The sequence below is a fragment of the Chinchilla lanigera genome, unplaced genomic scaffold (assembly GCF_000276665.1).
Source record: "Chinchilla lanigera isolate Chin_1 unplaced genomic scaffold, ChiLan1.0 scaffold00003, whole genome shotgun sequence".
In the NCBI taxonomy this organism is placed as follows: domain Eukaryota; kingdom Metazoa; phylum Chordata; class Mammalia; order Rodentia; family Chinchillidae; genus Chinchilla; species Chinchilla lanigera.
This window is the reverse complement of record NW_004955404.1, coordinates 14,754,033-14,774,511: the sequence shown is the minus strand read 5'-3', so window position 1 is coordinate 14,774,511 and position 20,479 is coordinate 14,754,033. Positions and strand designations below refer to the sequence as shown.

General features: G+C 43.7%; 1 protein-coding gene across 2 annotated transcripts in view; it reads right to left on the bottom strand.

Moving 5' to 3' along the window:
* Abcc4 (ATP-binding cassette, sub-family C (CFTR/MRP), member 4) overlaps positions 1–20,479 on the bottom strand; it is a gene marked incomplete at its 5' end in the record, with an annotated part of 227,137 nt that overhangs the window by 153,433 nt on the left and 53,225 nt on the right. For both annotated transcript variants that reach the window (XM_005374108.2, XM_005374109.2), the window contains 3 exon segments: positions 24–149; positions 3,162–3,325; positions 3,836–3,925. In XM_005374108.2, coding sequence (XP_005374165.1) covers positions 24–149; positions 3,162–3,325; positions 3,836–3,925 — 380 coding nt within the window.

Below are 20,479 nucleotides of genomic sequence, written 5' to 3'. Positions count from 1 at the left end.
GTAGGATGTCCACAAAAACTCACCTTCTCAAACTGGTAATAAGGTCTGCAAATGACTTTTCCCAGGCATACATTTTGATTATCCTTATTCCAGTTATAACTTCATTCATGATCCTGATCCTGGCGTCCGTGAAGGCCGCAGTTTTACTCCTAGGAGGAGAGATGAGGAAGATGAGCCACAGCGACAGTAGCCTACCTTTCCTTAGCAGCAGCAGCAAGGCAAAGTCCGAAGATCAAATGATTCCCTACAGCTCCTTTAGCTTTCGCTCTGACAGCATTGGGAGGATCCACTCATAATACCAGTGGAAAAGCACTGCAATTATGAAGTTAACAAGTCATTCCAACTCCAGAAGTACTTTGGAGCATCTGCAGTGTTCCCTGAGGGATCCATGAAAATGAGTCAGGGGCAATGGACCCATCCCCAAGGGGCGCTCAGGTAGGAGGGAGGGCTCCGGAATCTACAGTGATGCGTTGGCAGAAGCAGAAGGAAACAAGAATGAAGTTCTATGGAACAGCAAGGAAATGGCCATTCACTCTGATGAGAAAGCAGAGAGCAGAAAAGCATCAGAGTATCAGACGCCTCCCAGGATAAGGACCAATTCTCCTCTGCAAAGAGAACAGAGAGGAAATTCTGAACAGGGAAAACACCAGGAGCAAAGACACAGAAGTAAGAGCTCAAACATATACCAAACGCCACAGCGCCTCTACCACCTACCCATTTTTTCTTGGTAGTACTGGGGACTGAACCCAGGGGCTTCAGCCTGAGCTACACCCCAAGCCCTTATTTATTTTGAGATAGGTCTCACTAAGTTGCCCGGGCTAGGCTAGATAGAATCTGTGAGCCTTCTGCTTCAGCCTCCCAGGGTGGCAGGATAATGGACACTTGCTACCACACCCAGCTTCTCATCTGCCCATTCTGATAGTGACTCGCTTCCAATTCTTAATACAATAAGCTCCTCATTTACAGAATCTTGTGATGCGAACTCTCACAGATGCAAATGGACCTCGTGTTAGGAGCATTTGTGGGTGGGAACAAGTCACAGAAGTAGCTGACGTGTCTACCTCACCATTTTAAGGTAGCTGTAAAGGTAAAAATAGTTTATTTACAGTTGTACTGTACTGTACCACCACTTTAAGGTAACTATAAAAGTAAAAATAGTTCACTTACAGTATTTGTGTGTGTGTTTGGTTTTTTAATGCTTACACTGTACATCTGTGTCAACAGTTATAAAATCCCATTGATGGATTTATAAATGAATCTGACTTACGAAAGTTCTCCCAGAATGGAACTCATTCCTAAGTCAGGAAATTACTGTACCTGCTTCAGGTCAGTTATGGCTTGTATCTACATGTCCCCCAAAAGCTACATAGAGTCATGGGGGGGCTTTCTCAGAGGTGGTTGGATCTACAGTGTGTGACACTGGAATGATTTATGGCACAATGACAGGATCGAGAGCCCTAGGATTAAGGGTGTGAGTGTTACCTGCCCTTAGTAGTTTGCGTAAGATATAGGGGATGGAAGTTGATTATAGACTGAAACCTCTACAGACTGTAAGTAAATAAACCTTTATTTCTTTAACTTTGGGTGTCAGGTATGTTCTCTCAGGAATTATTTAAAAGGTGAATTTGCCCAGAAAGGAAGCTCTAGAATTTGGTACCAGAAATGGGGTCATTGTTGTAACTGTACCTGACTACATGGTTTAAAAGCCTTTGCAGCTGGCTTGTGGGAAAGGGAAGAATTAGGAAAGGTTTGGAGATGACGGCTGAACAAGCAGAGCTGGAATGCCTGAAGCTGTACTTATAGAGATTCTAGTCAGAGCGCAGAAGACCAGAATGCTGACAGAAATTCTACCAGTAAAGACCAGGCGCAGGAAGTTTCTGCTGTGAAGAAGGACTGCATTGGCTGTTGGACTCCAGACTGTGTGTTATGGCTTGGCAGAAAGTTTGTCTGCATTTTGCTCATGTCCAGAGTTTCTGCCTGAGGCTGAGATTAAGGGCAGTGGGCTAATTGATCTAGCAGAAAAAATTTCAAGGCAATCTAGTGAGGGGGCTATGGCATGCTTACTGTCGGGGGAAGTATGTTATGGTTGGTGTCTAGCTGTCCCCTCAAAGCCTCATGTACTCATACGTGGAGCTTTTTCCAGGGTGGCTAGATCTAGAGTAACACTGGGATTGATTCATGCTGCAATGCTAGGATCAAAGGCCCTAGGATTAAGGGTGTGCGTGCTATCTGCCCTAAGTAGCCTGGATAAGATAAAAGGGATAGAAAGAGCCATGGTCCCCCCGCCCCCGCTTGTTGCTTTGCTACCTTCTGCAGGCCATGAACTGTTTGTCTGCAGTGCTACCCTGCACTGGAGCCTATGACTATGGAACGAAAGCTCTACAAACTATAAGTTAAATAAGCCTTTCCTCCCTTAATTTTGGGTGTCAGGTATTTTGTCTCAGCAAGAAGAAAAGTAACTAAGATAAGGCCTAAGTCACTTTATCATTAAGCCCTTCATCAACAGCCATTTTCTAACATACATGCATCAAGGACCACAGGACTTTATAAAGATATTGCTAAAATTGACCCTGTCCTCGGGGAGTGTATACTTTAGTGGAAATACAAAATTAAAAACAATAGATATGTATACACGTAAGAAAATATCTGGAACACAAGTTTAATAAAAATCTATGGAGACAGGAAGTGGGTCTGGGGCAAGAGGCGAGGGGAGGGAAAGAGGGGTAAAAATGATCATGATGCAATATATGTATGTACCAATTCCCCAAGATGAATGTAATTATTATGTACTCTATATATTAATAAAAATTTTTAAATATATGCAGTTAGAATCAGGCCTAGAAAATGTTTGAGTTTATTATTACTTAATATGTGCTTAAGTAACGTCTATGGATGTAATTTCTGCTTAGGAATACTGTACTTATTGAGCCCAGGGTGCCTGGAAAGCTATGGAGCAGCCAGCAAGTATGTTCAGCCTCTCCTGTAAGACCAGCCTTCAGCTCACAGAGGGGCCCGCACTGGCTAAGCCTCACGGGCCTGTCACATATGCAAAGACAGGATAATAAAAGGTACTTATTTTGTTTCTGAACAAAAGCACGGAGCAGGATGGTAGGTGCCACCAAATACATATGACATAGCTTTCAAGCCAGTATTTCTCTTACCTCAGTGATGAAAACAACTTCCCAAAGCAGCTTTGCAAAGGCAGGAGAATTATCAGAACTGCCATCCCAGCAAGACACGATACCCCGATCTCCACCCAGAGAAGGGCTGTCACTGCGATGGCCTGGAGTGGTCCCGCCCACAGAAAGTGCAAAAAGATCGTCACCTTTGAAGAAAAAGACAAGTTCTTAGGGCTGCATAAAAATGAAACCTGAGAGAATGTGGCACAGAAACATTCTGCTCCAAAAGAACAGAAACAGAGAACCCAAGCCAAAGTGACCACAGTGGGTTTTAAAACCACGGAAGCAGAAATGGGAGTGTCCACCCTGGTGAGTCTGCCCAGGAGTTGATCCTCAGGAAAAGCAGAAAGACAATCCAGCCAGCCTCATGCTAAGTGCTAAGAAGGAGGAGTCCACGGGAGACAGACAGGTGGCTGAGAGGGAGGGCACGAATACTGCCCTCTGCCTATTTATTATGGAAGTATGTAATAGGCAATAACAGAAAAAAAAAAAACCTCTAATCTACAGGATAAACACACAGTACTATGTCTAAACTGCACGGAAGTGAGATGCAGACTAAAGCACCCCTATCTTACCTCCTGCTCTACACCCAAAACTTAACATTCCAACAAGTTAGGCTGAACAAAGGGGGCACATGTTGAAAACGTGCAGCTAACCTGATCAAACTTGTTAACATCGTTGGACAGCAGATTGACTATCTGGCCCGTGGTTGTCTTCCCCATCGCCACGTTGCTAAGGCGAAGTGCCTGAAACAGAAGAGAAAAATAGAGAAGTGCATTCCTTTTTTTTTTTTTTTTTTTTTTTTTGGGTACTGGGAATCAAACGCAGGACCTTGTACTTGCCAGACAGGTGTTTGTGCCCCTGAGCTATATCCCCGGCCTGAGAGGTGCACTGCTATGGTGACACTATGTCACGCATAGGAAACATTAAAACACACTTCTGTGGGAGCCTCACGTGACATAAAGGCCAAAGTGACTCACAGCAGTGCCTCTAAGAACAGGCCAAGGACAACTTCACTGAGAAAGTAAAGAGCAAGAACCTGATCCTAAGATAAAGGCACAGGCTGAGAGAATCCAAAGAGTGTTTAAATTATGTATTTTTTTTTTAAGGAAAGCAGGGGATGTGGCTCAGTGGTAGAGCACTTTCCTAAGATATGCAAGGCTCTGGGTTCAATCCCCAGTACTGCAAAAAGAAGGAAAAAAAAAAACAAAACACTGTTTTGCCAGGTGTGGCAGTGCAAGCCAGTAATCCCAGGACTCAGGAAGTTGAGGCAGAAGGATCGCCTTAAGTTTGAGGCCACCGTGGGCTACACAGTGAAGTCAAGGCCAGTGAGACCCTGTCTCAAAAAAAAGAAGAAAAGAAAAAGAAAAACAACTCACTGGGATAAACTGAGATGCATTCTAAAGAACCCACTGGAGAGTCCCAGCCATGCCTTCGGGCTAAGTCCAAAATGGAATTAGCCGGCCTGTGACTGAGGTGCCTTAGAGAAGCAGCAGATCCAGTTCTGACTGGATGGCCTGCCAGAAACAAAACTCAATTCCTTCATCCCACTCTAGTGACAGTCATGACACGCAACACAGTAGAACCTGTACCACACATGCAAAGACACACATTAAAAATGTGACCCATAACCAACAGAAACAGACACTGGGAAGACTCAGCAGTTAGTAGAAAGGAAACAAAGAACAACAGGAAACTTCTGACTTTAAATATTTTACATTAAAAAGAAAATAGGTACAAAATTGATAATCTAAGATTCTACCTAAATCCTGAGAAATAAAAACAAACCCACCTGTCCACACCTCCAGAGGAGTATTTAGTGTTAGCTTGCTGAGCTAACATCAGCATGAGGTTAATATGGCTCCCATTTAATGAGCACCTACTGCAACCCAGGTGACCAAACAGGAAAGCAGCCTTACAAAGTGACAGTACTCCCATACATGAGAAAATGCATGCCTAACGGAGACCAGGTATTCAACATCTTATTTTTTTTAAATGAAGCAACTGTTCTTCATCAATGTAGAAAATTAAAGTTGGTATATGTGTCCTAGTTTAAAACAGTTCATGTTCAATGTGGAGAAAAGCAATCTGCAAACTCTGCTAATATTTTAGTTCTACATTTTCAGAAAGGTATTTTAGAAAGGATTTCAGGAAGGTATTTTAGAAAGGATACTATTTGATTTTTCTCAAGCAACCAAAATAGTTTTATCATGAGAACAATAAAAAGCAAACAAAAAACAAACTGGACTCAATATTTGCACTTTATATGCCAGATCCAGCATTAATTTCTTTAATAAAGTGAGACTATCTAAATATCAATAAGGATTATCAAAATCTACCCATCCAAAACAGAAAGAGAGGAAGAAGGCAAAGAAAAGGCCAAGGGTGGTGGATACACCCAGAATCGCAGCTGCGTGGGAGACACCCGCAGGAGGAGCACAAATTCAAGGCAGCCTGCTGACTTAACTCAGTGTGAGTCCCTGGTTCAATACTCAGCACCACAGCAGGAGAAAGTGCCCACGAATTTCACAAACAAAAGCAGAAACAGCTAACAGATATATGCAGTACTCAAATTCACTATTACTCAATACCATATGAATCAAAATAACAAAGCAGTACGTTTTTTTACCATTGAAATCAACAGAGATTTTAAAAATACAGTATTCAGTCTGGGCAGGGGGGTGACTGACACATCATATCATTTCCGGGGAGATATAAACAGTGAACAGCCTTGTGGAAGGTGCACTGGCCTATCAAAAGCCTTAAATTGGTATACCCTGAGAAATTAGGGGTGTATCCAAAGGTTTCAGCTTTAATCATATCCACTGCAGTACTGTCTGCAATACATAAAAACTGGAAGGCAATCCAAATGTCCAATTACTGGTTATACCAGGACCTATGCGGCCGTGAGGAGCAATGCCATGAACTGTGGGATACAAACTTCACTTTAGGGCTAGTTATTACCTGGGGCTGGCAAGAAAGTACATCTGGGACATGAGATCTTAGTAATCTGGACCAAAGCACTAATTGTTCAATTTTCTTCACTGTTGTTGCTTTTGAGACAGAGTACAGTCCAGGCTGGCCTTAAACTCACTATGTAACCCAGGCTCGTCTTCAACTGGTGACGATCCTCTTGCCTCAGTCTCCCAGATACTAAGGTTACAGGCATGAGCCACCATGCCTGCCATCATTTTACTCAATTTTTAAAAATAAATCAAGTAGTCCTGGGCTATAGCTCAGTGGTAGGGGGAGAGTGCTTGCCTTGCACGTGAACAGCCCTAGGTTTGATCCCCATTGTTATGAAAATTAAGTGTTAAAAATAAAGTAGTACCTTTCATGTATTTCAAAAATAAATCGTTTCTTCTTTCTCAAGTATTTCTATCAGGGAATGTGAAACACATAACCCACTGTCCACATGAATACAACCATGAAAGGAATGAGGGGCATGTTGCGGGGAGGTGGTCTTTCCGTGCAAGTAAACTGCCCCACTGGTGAAATGTAATCTCCTTTTCAGAATCCAATCTTTCACTCTACGGAGGTCTTCTAAAACAACCGCAAACTGTAGCTTTCCTTCAGAATGTAGGTTCCTTAGCAGCAGGACACTCTTGTCCTGTGTCAGTGACCCTCGGCCTGAGAGCTCCTCCCAAAGGGCTCCCATGGCTTCTGCATACTTTACCATTCCATTTCATCCCTGCTATTGGACTACCCAGTGTCTCTTGAAATTCTCAGACTATTTCCCCATTTCCTGTGACTGTTCTTAAGACCAGAAGATGACCTGATATTATTTTAAATCAAGTCAGAGTCAACAGCCCCTGAGTAAACACCTAAAGGTCTCTGAGCATTTGGAACTTGCTTCCTGGTTCGTGGCCCTACTCAGAGGTAACTTTGCCAGATCCTGGACCTTCCAGGTAAACCAGGCATTACTGCAACAGGAAACTATGAGCATGTCTACCCACTGAAGCAAAAAACTGGCTGTATTTTTCCAATATTGTTGGCCTGAGTTGCTTAGCAATGTATGACACCTGCTTTCACAAGTGCATGAGCTAAAGACATTCACACTGTTTTTGAGGAGAGGACCCAGGCCCTGCTCAATGTCCTCGTTCCCCGTGAACATGGCCGGCGACTGCTCTGCCGAGGTACAGAAATTCAAGAAAACGAAAACCAAAGTCCACACAAAACAACCACCTGACATGCTTTGTAATCTGACAGTTCTGCAGCCTTCTGGGATATGTTTTGTTTTTGTTTTCTTTTGCTTTGTTTCTGCCTGGTTTTCCGTGAGGGGTACACAGGCTGGTAGAACATGTACAGGAAGTTCCTGTGAACTTTGCAGGATGTGGCATTCTTCTGGAGGTGTCCACAGCTCTGTGCTCGCTCTGCTGCATCCCTTGCCTTCCCATCACCCTGGCTGGAGTCGAGAGGCTAGAAAAGCATGCCTGGTGTTGGGTCCTCCCCTCCATTCGCAGAGGGCCCTGTGACACCTCTCTTTGATGAGGGTGAGAATCAGGAACTGGCCTCTTTTAGTAGCGCAGGAGAACTGAACCCAACAGGAACACTTCCTTCACAGACCTTCACCTCACCCTTAAAGGGCCAGGGAAAGAACTTGCCCAAGGCCACCAAGAGTCCCTAAAACCGGCCTCTCCGATGCCCTGGGCATTCCAGGGGCTCCACAGGCCCTGTAGGATGAAGGGCAGAGCAGTGCACAGCCAGGCCCCAGCAAGCCCATGCTGGCGAATGCTAGGCAGGGTGCCCCATGGTTTGCTGGAGAAGATGGAGCCAGAATGTCCCTGACCCTCAAGAACAACCTGATCACAGAACTAAAAATCAGTACCCTGATGAGTGAAGGGACGGTTAACACATACGGTTATAGGAGAAGCACAACGAAGAAGCTCTACGAACATCCAGGGAAAGACCGGGTGGCACAATTCAGCGGCAATCCGTTCAAGGTGGGGTCGCATCCTCACACAGTGCCTGGCAGACCCCTCGACCCCAAGCCCCTCCACCACCAGTGTCACTGAAAGAGAAGCCCCCTCTGACCAGTTTACCAACTTCTCAGAGAGGGGACACAGGTGAGAGCAAGATGTGACAATTGTAGTAAAGGTGAACTGATGGGGAATGGGGGGACAAAAGCCCGTGAGTGAGAGAAAAAGGAAAACCTCAGCAAGAGCAGAAGCCCCGCCCCCACCGCAGGGAAGAGGCAAAACGCCAAGCTTCTGTTAGACTTTTACATTTTTTCTTGGTTTTCTCCTTTCTGTTTCTAAAAGAAAAACCTAAAAATACAAACAAAAATGTGTTTATAATCTACCTTCTCAAAAATGGCATGTTTGACCTTAAAAATTTACACATGAAGCCATTGCCAACACTCTTACAACAATTATAATTATATTGCCTATAAAAAGCTCTTTAATAATATTTTTATTACGTGCCTACTTTCAGGTCAAACGAGTGAACAGGGAAAGCAATTTGCCCTGTATAGACTCACCACTGTGCATAATTGTGCTAAGAATTCATCCAAATGAGAATATTTTACCAATGTGATTTCCCCTTTTTCCTAATGTGGTGTATTTATCAACTGAACTTGAGGCAGTCACTATTCGGTAATCCTAAAGCAACAGTGCACATTTTTTAATATTGCAAAATTTAGTTCCATCACTCGTACCCTTTTCCCCATATCATTTTTTAAGCTTAAAGAAAATGAAGAACTTTAGGCATCCGAAGCAAACAACAATTACAGTAGTAAAGATATGTTATCTAAAGGATGGCTTATACCACATAACATTTTTAGAACCAAATTTATCGAAAGCACCAATGATACCTTAGCTTCTTTCAAAAAAAATACAGAGAAACTAGGAACAAGGTGCAGGACCTACAGTACTTATCATTCTATCGCTCTATGTCTTCTAACTCCCACATTGGCCTGCTCATTTAGATGGAAAGATCAGCATTCCAAAGAGCAGCTGTGGGCCAACAAATGTTACTCCAGGAGATTGAACAAAGAAAATGACCCTGCTAATTAAGCTAATTGGTCCCCAAGGCAGCAGAAAGGAGACAAGAACTTCAAAACAGCCAAGGCAGAGGGTTGCGCTTGGAGCAAAGTACAGACAGAGAAAGAATCTCAGAAATTCCTTCCTCTGGCCATTCACTGTCTCAGCTGAGTACCGGGTGAAATGTGAAATTTTCACCGGATTCTAACTAAAAACAGTATGACCTAATCCTATTCAAAAATTAAAATCCTATTCAAAAATTAAATTAACCATGAGGACATTAAGTGAAATGATCCAGTTTCAGCAAGATGAACACTGGGTGATTCCACTCCAAAGAACGGGGTCCAGAGTGGTCAGATTCATCTCGGGACAGGGGATGGAGTGGTGGTGCGAGGCTGGGGCGAGGGCGGCAGGGAGGTAAATGCTCAGTGGGCACAGAGCTTCAGCTCTGCAGGTGGGTGGCAGTGAAGGCTACACAGAAAAGCGAAGGTACTGAAGGCCAATGGACGGTACTTCAGAATGATTTAAAATGCTCAGTTTGGTGCTTTATGTATTTCACCACAACTAAATTCTTAATTAAGAAAAACCTGAAATGATCTTTTAAGTCCTGAAAGGAAATAACCACCAACCACAAATTCTAAACCTAGAGTAGTATCTTTAAAGAATGAGGGTAGGGGAAAAGATTTCTCAGACCTAAAGATGTTTTTAAGAATATATTTGTATTAATGCAAAGTAATTTTATGCAATATTGCTATTTTCATACACGCACATAGCATATTTTGACCAAATAGAAGTCTCCCTTCTATTTGCATGTCATTTCAAAAACGGCTTTTAAAATTAAAAATTTTTAAATAAATCATAAGCCTGATTCAGCATGAACCCCAAGAAAAGGTATGCAGAGACCCATGGTGCTTTTTCACCTTCTACAGGGCCCACATCCACCCCCAGCCTATGGTCACCTTCGCTGTCCTCTGCTACAGCAAGCCCCAAATCAAACAGAGACTCCTGGGACCTCTCCTTGGGTCCTCTGCAGGAGGTTTGGGATGGCCAGGACCTAGGTTTTTACTAAGTTCACAGGAAACTCAAGACAGAATCTGGGGACCTTCTCCTGGCACGCGCCCTCGCCCTTGATCTTCCTCAACAAGGAAGCTAAAAGGTAGATCCTCCAGCTCAGGCAGCCACACCCTGAGTGTACACACAGCTCCGGGCTCCACGGCTCATAAACATCCAGGCTGAGACGGCTACTCTAACCAGTCTCTGGGCAACAGGCACTGCACCAGCTGGAATCCTTCAGCTGACATAAGTCAGGACAAAATCATGAGGCAGATGTTTTCAGATACCAGATAACAGACAGTGTATACAACTGATGCCCGAGAGAAGGGATATTCATGAGGTGAACGCCACCACGGCCCTGACCTGGCCCTCAGTGGGAGACACCTTTCTGACAATGGCAGTGAGTTCAATCCAAACACAGGACAGAACCTCTGCTTAAGTGAGTAAGGGGTCAGTGGGCAGATCTAAGTCACGTCTGCTAGGTGAGGAACTGCCAGTAAGGAGGTATTGGAGAAGACAGGTCCCAGAAATTAAGGGCCGAGGCGGCATTACAGAAAGTCCTGGAGTGATGGTCAAAACTGCTGAGGTCTTTACAGATCAAAACCACTCACACCTGCACAGCGCAGGTGCTATGAACAGAGATGCTGAATGTCTGGCAGAAAAGAATCGAGGAAGGGAAATTCTCACTTCGCCAGCAGAGTGCAGAAACGTCACACATATATGGCTAATAAGCCTGGCAAACAGCTGAAATGCCAGGAAGACCATGCCTTCCAGTCAAAGACCACTCCCCAGAAAAATAATCCTGAGTAGGGCAGTTCTGCCACCCGGGGGGAAGGGGCAATTTCTGCAGCCATGCTGGCTGTTAGGAGGAGAGGTGCTGCTGAGACTTGGGAGAAGAATCGTCAGATACCCTTCAACATGCTCCGATGCACCGGGCAGCTCCTGCAGGAAAAAATTATCCAGAGAAACCTACCTAAAACAAACTTACTCTAAAATTGTCCCAGAAAAATTAAAACCAAGCCCTACAAGACCCATAAAGGACTTAGGGTTTAAGGGTTGAGTCCCACCAAGTTAGAGAGGTTTGGGAAACACACTGGACTTCCAACTTCTGCCCTACCAACATCTACACAAGCTCAAAGTGATCAGCCAACAAAGATGTCTATTCCTGCGAAAGTCACACTCTTTAGATAACCGGAATGCAGACCTGCAATGTATGTAGCCTTTATGATACCCAGTTTACAATTTCAAAATCTTAAACATACAAGGAACAGGGAAACATAACTCATAGCAAGCATGAAAGCAGTCTTTATAATAAAAAGCAATTCCCACTCCCAAAACCATAAACAATAATAATAAAAGCAAACATAAATTAGCACAGACAAGGGATTTTAAAATGCTTAAAGAAATTCTTATAAATCTCATCTAACGGGTTGAAGGAAACTATGCTCAAAGAATTGAGGGTAAGTATGAGTGAAGGCACAGAGTCTCTACAGGAAAGTACAAAGTGTTTTTAAGAAGAGCCCACTATCGAACTGAAAACAATAACACTGAAATGGGAAATATAATCACTGGCTGATCTTAGTAGCAGTTTAAAGATAACAGAATATGAGTGAATGTAAGTGAAAAAAAAAACTTAGGAGCCTGTTACAGCTTGTATCTGGATGTCCTCACAAAACCTCATGCATTCATAGATAGGGCTTTTCTGAGCTGGCTGGATATAGGGTGGCACCAATCAATAGGCTTAGAGCCTGGATATAATGCAAAGGAAGAGACTGGAGGCAGGCTTGAGGCTTGCTGCTTGCTGCCTTCTGGCTGCTGCACCAGAAATACCATGATGCCTTTCTGCCCTGCTGGCCTGCCTTAGAGCCAGCTGACTACAGACTGACATAAACCTTTCCTCCTTTAACTTGTGGGTTTAGTCTCAGTGACTAAATACCCTAAAACAGAGCCTGTGAGACAATTTCAAATGGTCTGATATACACATAGCATAATACGAATCCAGGAAGGAGAAGAGTATAAGAATAAGGCAGAAAAGAAAATTACAAAAGACATATTGGTCAAATATTTCCCAAATTTTATGATAACCAAACTAAAAATTCAAAAGTTCAGCAAATTGCAAGAACCATAAATGCAAATTAAATCATACCTGGAGTCATTATTATCAATCTCCTGAAAAATCAGTAAAAAAGAGAAAAAAAATTAAAATATAAGCCAGAGAAAGTAGGAATATTACATATAGGGAACAAAGGTATAGACAATCAGAAACAAGGAAGGCCACGTGACAGTTAGACATCCACAGACTTCAACCTGGGCTGGGGGCCCATACGGACCTGTAATTCAGTATGTGCCAAGCACATCCTTCAAAAAACAGAATTTACCGCCAGCATTTCTTTACTATAGGAAATACAGAAGGACCTTTTGGGCTGGAAAGAAATTACACTCAATGGAAATGTGGAGCTACACAAATGAAAAGCACTAAAAACAGGAACTCGGTGGGTAAATAAAAAATAATCTTTTTCCTTTGTGAAAAAGAAACATGAACAGGAGGGAAGCACAGAGATACAGCATCACCCATCAAGGAGCAAGTGAAAAGGAACACCGTAACGACACAGGACTTTAACCATTTCATGCCCTATAAATACTTAGAGAAGTCATACAGCAATTTCTTCTCAAGCTGAACATATTCATGCTATGACCCAGAAACTGTACTCCTAGGTTACTACTTAAAAGAAACAAAAACCTGTATCCACCAAAAGATGTGTCCTGACTGTTGACAGCAGTTTTGCGTCTAACCACCAAGACTTGGAAACGAGCCAAAACTCCAACACTGACTAAATAAACTCTGCTGTTGTCATAGGAAGAAATTCTACAATCAGCAATTAAACCGTAACTACTGACACATGTGACAGCATGGAATACTTTCCAAAGCATTACATGAGGGGAAAAAGCTAGGCCAAAGCTACATACTACCTGATTCCATTTATGAGTTTTTGGAAGTGGCAAAATTAATCTGTGATGACAGAAATCTTATCAGATGTGGTCCGGGGCGAGGGTGGGGAGTAAGACCGGAAGTAAGAAAGAACACTCTGAGCAATAGAGGGGATCGCTATCTCGATGCAGGGCAGTGCCCAAGAACTGCACCTGCATGTGTCAAAATTCAAATACTTAAGGTATGTGCATTTTATGTACATAAGCTACACTCCCCGATTAACTATAAAGTAGTAAAAAAAAAAAAATTAATTATATGAAATCAGATTTCTATTAAATGGTATTTTACATATCCAAAACTTATGAATGCTTTATTAGATATAATAATTTTTGGTATATGCAAGAATTTTTTTATTTTGTGGGGGAATTTTGCAAAACAAGAAATTATTACTGATTTGCTTTGTTTGAGGCTATTAGCAGTAAAAACCGATCATCTGGATGGTGCACAGCCTGCCTCCAAGGGGCGCCACTCCCACTGTCCTTGTCCATGGAGTGACAAAATGCACTGCCATCCTGGACAACCCAAGCAAAGAACAACATTGGAAAGACCTGTCGGAAGATAAGCAGCTCCAGACACTGGCCAAGGATGCATCTCATGTAAGTGAAAGACCGGGACGACAGTCATCTTTCACCCTGGGTCTACCGAACACAGACAACACACAGTCCAATCGAAGGACCGGTGAGATACCAAGAGTAAAGTCAATCTAGTAACAAAATTGCCTATAAACTATAAGCACCAAAAAAGAGTAACTGCATGAAATGTTTGCGGGTGGACAAAGAGTGGAAGAGAATCTGTCATTATCGTATTTGTCATTTTAGGGTGATGGGATTTGGGATATTTCCTCCCAAATTTTTGGAAGAATAACAGTAAGCAAAAAAGCAATGCTTAAGGAACTGCCCAAGTTCCAGCACTGACTGGCTTTGTGGTCCCTCTCAGAACTACGACCACGTCACTGCAACCACCTAACCCCTTGGAAGACCTCAGGAACAGGCTCCCTTCCACTCTCCTTTCTCCATCTGTCATGGTTGTTACCATAGATTAAGCAGCCTCCATGCTGCTTCATTTTGTTAAGTCATGGAACATTTATTCTGGCGTATCATCAGATCAAGTCACGTGCATTAAGTGAAATAAAACAATGTTTGCTTGAGAGCTTGTTTGGAGCTCTAGCAGGGGAGTGCAGCTAGTCGGATACCCTTGTCCTAGGAAACGGTCCTCCTCCATCAGGGGTGGTCATCCTCTCCAACTAAGCACGCAGCTTTGAGAGGGATGCACATGGAGCAGTGAGGGAGGAAGGGGACACTTCCCTCCCAAATCAACTCTGGCGATCAGTAGGGTGACAGATGTCGCATCCAGATTGCCCTCACATCCAAAACAGTGTTTTCTTAATGACTCACAATTCTCATTTGCTGTATGTCATGAGCCATTCATGAGAACTTAACACTTCACTAAATGGACAAAATGGAAAATATGAACAAATAACTGGCCCATAAGAGACTCAGACACCAACTCCCAGATCTGACCTCTCCCTTCCAATCCCAAGGTCCTTGTTACTACGGGAGCCGCTTACTCCTCATGAGTAACCACAGGCAGGAGGTCACCAGTAGATGTACTGCTCTGGCCAGCTTTTTCCTTACTCACAAACTTCCAGTGGTTGCTCTTCATCATTTAAAAAAAACTTCAAATGCTATCTTAGTTATTTTTCGTTGCTGGAACAAAATATCTGATACCCACACGTTAAAGGAGAAAAGGTTTCTTTCAGCTCACAGTTTGTAGAGGTTTCAGTCCATAGCTGGTTGGTTCCGAGGCAGGGCAGCATGGCAGAGGGACACAGTGAAGGAGAAACAGTCCATGGCAGAGCAGGCAGAAGACAGCTCTTCCTTTCCCTTTTATCCCATCCAGCCTATAAGCCACCTAGCCCCGGGTGCCCTTCTAGACCTCCCTACGCTTTCCTAAATTCTTACACCATACCACGCTGCAACCTTCCCTGAACACTTCTCTATTTTCCATCTCAACATTCTGCTCAAGGCACATTCTGCCTGACACACCCCCAACCCACCCTACACATCTCCACCATCGCTGGGGACCCTTCTCTAAACCATCATATCCACATACCCGGGCACCCCTCAGCACCCCTGCAGCCATTCCATGTAACTATGTGTACTCAATCCTCCTGCGACCTCAGTAACAAAGATAACAGGTGCTAGGATACTCACTACCTCGCAAGCGCTGTGCTACATGTTCTCCACAGCCTAACTCATTCAATCCTTGCCACAAACCTGTGAGCTGGGCACTATTATTTACCATCTTCATTTTACAAATGAGGACACTGAAGCTCAGAGCAGCCTGCCTGAGGCAAAGAGCCCGAAGAGGAAAAAGGGGCTTCAAACACAAGCATTCCAACTGCAGAGCCGCAGATCTATCCTCATGACAGCCTCACCTTCCTGGTGCTTCTACCTGTACCAAGTGCTTCGCAGAAGATATTTTATCCAGGATTCACTGCAACCCTATGAAGCATGCACTTTTTTATTCCCACTGTAAAGATCAGGAAGCTGAAACTCTGAGAGATGACTGCATTTCTCTAAGATGTTACACTTTAGTAAATGGCAAAATCAGGGTTAAAACTCAGGTCTGAGTGCTCTCAGAGTCCACCCAATGCGCCACGGTGTCTTTCACAAAGTACCCCAGGCCTCCTCTGCAGGTCTCAGCCTGGACCCTCAGACACCTGCGGCTGACGAACAGCTGCCACTGCTGAGGTCTACATCTGAGATTTCCCCACTGAGAAGGATTAAACATGAGGTCCATATGCAACCCTTGTATACAGAAAAGTTTTGATGATAAAACGTACAGCAAGATTAAGCTAAACATGTACATGAGGCTTGTTAGTATCACCAGGAACTTTTAAATCTCTCCCAATAGCAATTAAACTGGAATATCTAGAAACAGAAACCACACTTCAGTGTAGTTTGAAAGACTCCCCACATACTGGGATTGGTGGCGCATGCCTGTCATCCAGGATTCTGGGAGGCTGAAGCAGGAGGATCACAAGTTCAAGCCCAATCTGAGCAACTTCGTCACTTAGCGAAATCCGACCTCAAAACACAAAGTAAAAAAGGGCTGGGAATGCAGCTAAGTGTGAAGGTCCTAGTACCACAAATCCTCAACAACGCAAAAGATAAAAAAAAAGAAGATTCCCCACGTGAACCCAACATTCAGCCCAGTTTGGGAGCCACTGAGCAGGAGCTCTTCCTCCTGGTGTCTCACACCCCCCAGGGCGCAGACAACGCTACCAGATGGCAGGACGCAGCTCACACTCACCATGGCACCAGCAGTTTCCCTCTGAAAAAGGTAAGCTCAGAGTCCTAGTCACAGAAAATTAAAGAGCTCCTTTTAGCAATTCCCTAGCAAACTGAAAGACTGACAAAATGGCCCTGGGATGGGATTAACTTTTCACAAAACACCAGGTCTGATTCAAGTTTGGAACTACAGTAGAACAGAGAAAGGAAAATGAAACTTTTTAGAAGAAAAATATTAAAGTATCATAAACATGTAGGAAGCACTACTAGTCCAGTCTGATTTGATCACAGTGTTAGAAAAAAACATTAAAGAAAGTCCAACAAGGGGCTGGGGATTTAGCTCAGCGGCAAAAGCGCCTGCCTGGCAAGCGCAAGGTCGTGAGTTCGGTTCCCGGTACCGGAGAAAAAACCAAAAAAAAAAAAAAAAGAAAGTCCAACAAAAGTATCGCGTGCTTCTCAGGGAAAGGCACTGTTTCCATACGTAGGGCAGTTTCACCTTGACAGTACTCTCAGTATCTCCCCCCGCCCGCCCCCGGACATCCTCAGAAAGGAAACCTAAGCACAGACTGACAGATAAACTACCCGACTGAGCCATATGAACTTGAGGGTTTTGCAAACCCCAATCAGTTGCATATCTACAATTTCATATTGTCTATCCTAAATATAAAGCTATACAGAGTCTATACTGAACTAAGCTTCCCATAAAAACAAAAGTAAGTTCTGAAAACCATGAACAGGACATTAGCTAGCTCAGATACTGCCAGAACTTTCTATTCACTGCCCTTCCACAATCAGAGTCAATCTGGTATTTATTCCATAATCCACTGAGCCTAAACTTCATTACACACATTCTCCCAGAATGGATCTATAATAAATGATGAAGAGAAGCTAGTATGTTTGTAGGGAGTCTGCTCATCTTAAAAGTTGAAACACAGAACAGATACCTTCCCATGCTTTCCTTTGGGGTAACTTTAAAGACAGAGAAGACTGCAGTTTTATCCAGAATAAGAAATCTGGTCAAACTCACTTGATTCGGCAAGGAAGTTTGGTGACAAGCAACAGAGGTCAGCAACAGCAAGCTCAGTCACCAACGGCTTTGTCCTTACCTGGCCTTCAGAACAAGCCAACCCATCATCTAAACCCACTCCTCAGAATCAGTCCAGCAGAAACCACCAGGGTTCTTTAAACTGGACACAGAATCAGGAAACGTGTAGCTGATTAGATCCACAGCCACCATGGGGGTAATCTCTCTGCCTTGTTTTTATCATGCAAAGCAGCATGGGCAAGACCATACTGACTGTTGAGCTCATCATTCTGGCCATCCCCGGAATGCAGACCTTAGCATCCTGGTTCTGTTCTACCCAGGTCCTAAGCGAAGGTTAGAGCTGGTCAGAGGGATTCATCCCCACCAGGGCAAGGTTGGCTCACCCTGACCAATCCAGTAGCCTCACCTAGCCTGGCCCTCTCTGTGCTCATGCAGGGGAAGGAACCCCGTGAGACTGGGAGCCACACATGTCCCCTTTCTGCATCTCAGTCAAGAAATAAGGGCAAGAAGAAGGCCATGGTCCCTGTGTAGAGGTGACAGCAACCCCAAAGGGAATACTTACGACTGACAGCAACTTTCTACAATGAGACAATGTTCAAAGCACTGTTTTTATGAGGGGCCTGTGTCCTTACTCCCAATCTGTAGAGTTTCACCGAAAAACAGCTATATTGCAGTCCCTTTATTTGATAAAAATTCTAAGAAATAAACCGAGATCAGAGGAACCTGAACAGAAGACTGTGGGCCATCTTAAGACATGGCCACTGCACCACCGATTTAAACAAAAGACTGTCACAGTTCACCAACATTTCTCTTCATTTAGTCTTCAAATTAAACAGAAAAAACAGTGTTCAGGTGGGAATATAAAATGGTACCACCGCTGTGTAAAACAGTCAGCAGTTCCACACCAAAAAAAAGAAAAATTAAAGCTAGGCCTACCATGTGATCCAGCAATTCTTCTGGGTGTACACCGAAAGACATGAATGTAGGGACCCAAAGAGACACCTACGCATTCATCAAGTTCACAGCTGCATTGTTCACAATACTCCAAAGAAACAACCACCCGACTATCCATCAACAGATGAAAGGAAAAACAAAATGCAACACATCTACACACTCAATGTTATTTAGTTTTAAAAGAAATTAAATTGTGACATAGGCTATACCAGGGGTAAACCCTGAAGACTTTAGGCTACACAAAATAATCCAGACACAGAAGGACAAAGCCTGGATGACTCTACTCATCAGAGGAACCTACAGCAGTCGAAATCATTGGAGGAAGTAGAACGGTGAGGGCTGGTTGAAAAGGAGAACGTGAAATTACTGTTTAATGAGTACAGAGCTGCGGTTTGGGAGGATGAACAAATCCTGCAGATGGATGCTGCAGATGGCCACACAGCAAGAGGAAGGTAATTAATGTCACTGAATTCTACCATTAAAAACTTAAAACAGTAAATTTTATGTTGTGACTGTTATACCATAACACAAAAATCATGATCAAAAGTCAAAAGGAAGTTTTTATCAAAGCAGCAGAGAAGTAAATAAAGAACAGCCATTTTTAGAGATGATCCATCCCATGGGATCATTCGACCCCACAAACTCCCATGATGACTTTAGCGTCTGCCAAGGCCCTCGGCACTGCCGTACCACCAACCCTGCTCTAAGGAAGCAGTGCTGCTGTGTGCTAGCTCTTCACCTTGGCAGACTTCCAGGTACAAGGTAGGCAGGAGGAATGCATCTTTCCCACGTGTCTGAAATTTCAGGTTATATCTATGCTTTAACCCAAGCAACTGCGACTTTGTAAAGAGCCAATTCTTCTAGGATAATCAACACTGGCAAATTAACACCTTGGGGAGATGTGTACACTCAGATAAGCAAACCTGCCAAGCTAGATCGAGTTTCCCCAACGCCACTTTCCAAGTGTCAGTGGAAAGAGGAAGAAAAACAGGTGAACAACCACTCACCTGTACAAGGCTCTGTTTGACTGAACTTGAACCTCACACCTGACTCCAGGGACTGACTCCAGGGGAGGGCTCGGGAAATGTCCTATGCGCTCCCTGGAACTGCGCATGGTCTAGAACAGTGGTGGAGAATCTACAGCACGTATTACTGCGCTTTTCTTTTCAGACAAAAGATGTTAATGTGTGAGCTACCTTTTCTACACTAAAACCTCAGTATGCAGATTTCATGGCAGGGTTGGCACTTTTTGACAAATAAGTGGATTTGGGGTTGCAGTTTGGGCACTCAGCCTCTAAAACATTCTGAACTAGAAACAAAAACCTGCTCAATGTATAGGGAAACCTAGGTACCCGCCTATAAGGTAGAGAGAGCGCAACGGACTCACAGTGACAACACAAAGACCCTCTGATGAAAGCGTACAGACACTGCCCCATGTGACAGATGAGGAAAGTGGGTGTATTTGAAACAGCAACCACAGGTCACAAGATGCCACACAGACCCAGAAAGACTTGTAAAGACTACTCAAAGGAGGACATGAAGGAAACTGTCTGCATTTGCTACGAAAATGATCTACAATGAACAGAAGCCCTGGGTAAGTCAAGGGAGATAAAAGAAGTGATAGTATAAATTGTTTGGTCCTGATCTTTATTTTTAATAAGGACTTGAAAACAAACTTTTTAAATAGAAATACAGGGCTGGGGATATAGCTCAGGGGCATAAGTGCCTGCCTGGCAAGTGCAAGGTCCTGAGTTTGATTTCCGGTACCAAAATAAATAAATAAATAAATACAAACAGCTGGGGAAAACAGAGGCCCAGGACGGAGTTTACAAAGAGTCCATCTCCTGACACGCTCTATCTCTGTAGCAACTCCCTTTTAAGGATAGCCGAGGGGCTGGGGATTTAGCTCAGCGGCAAAGCGCCTGCCTGGCAAGCGCAAGGTCGTGAGTTCGGTTCCCGGTACCGGAGAAAAACCAAAAAACAAA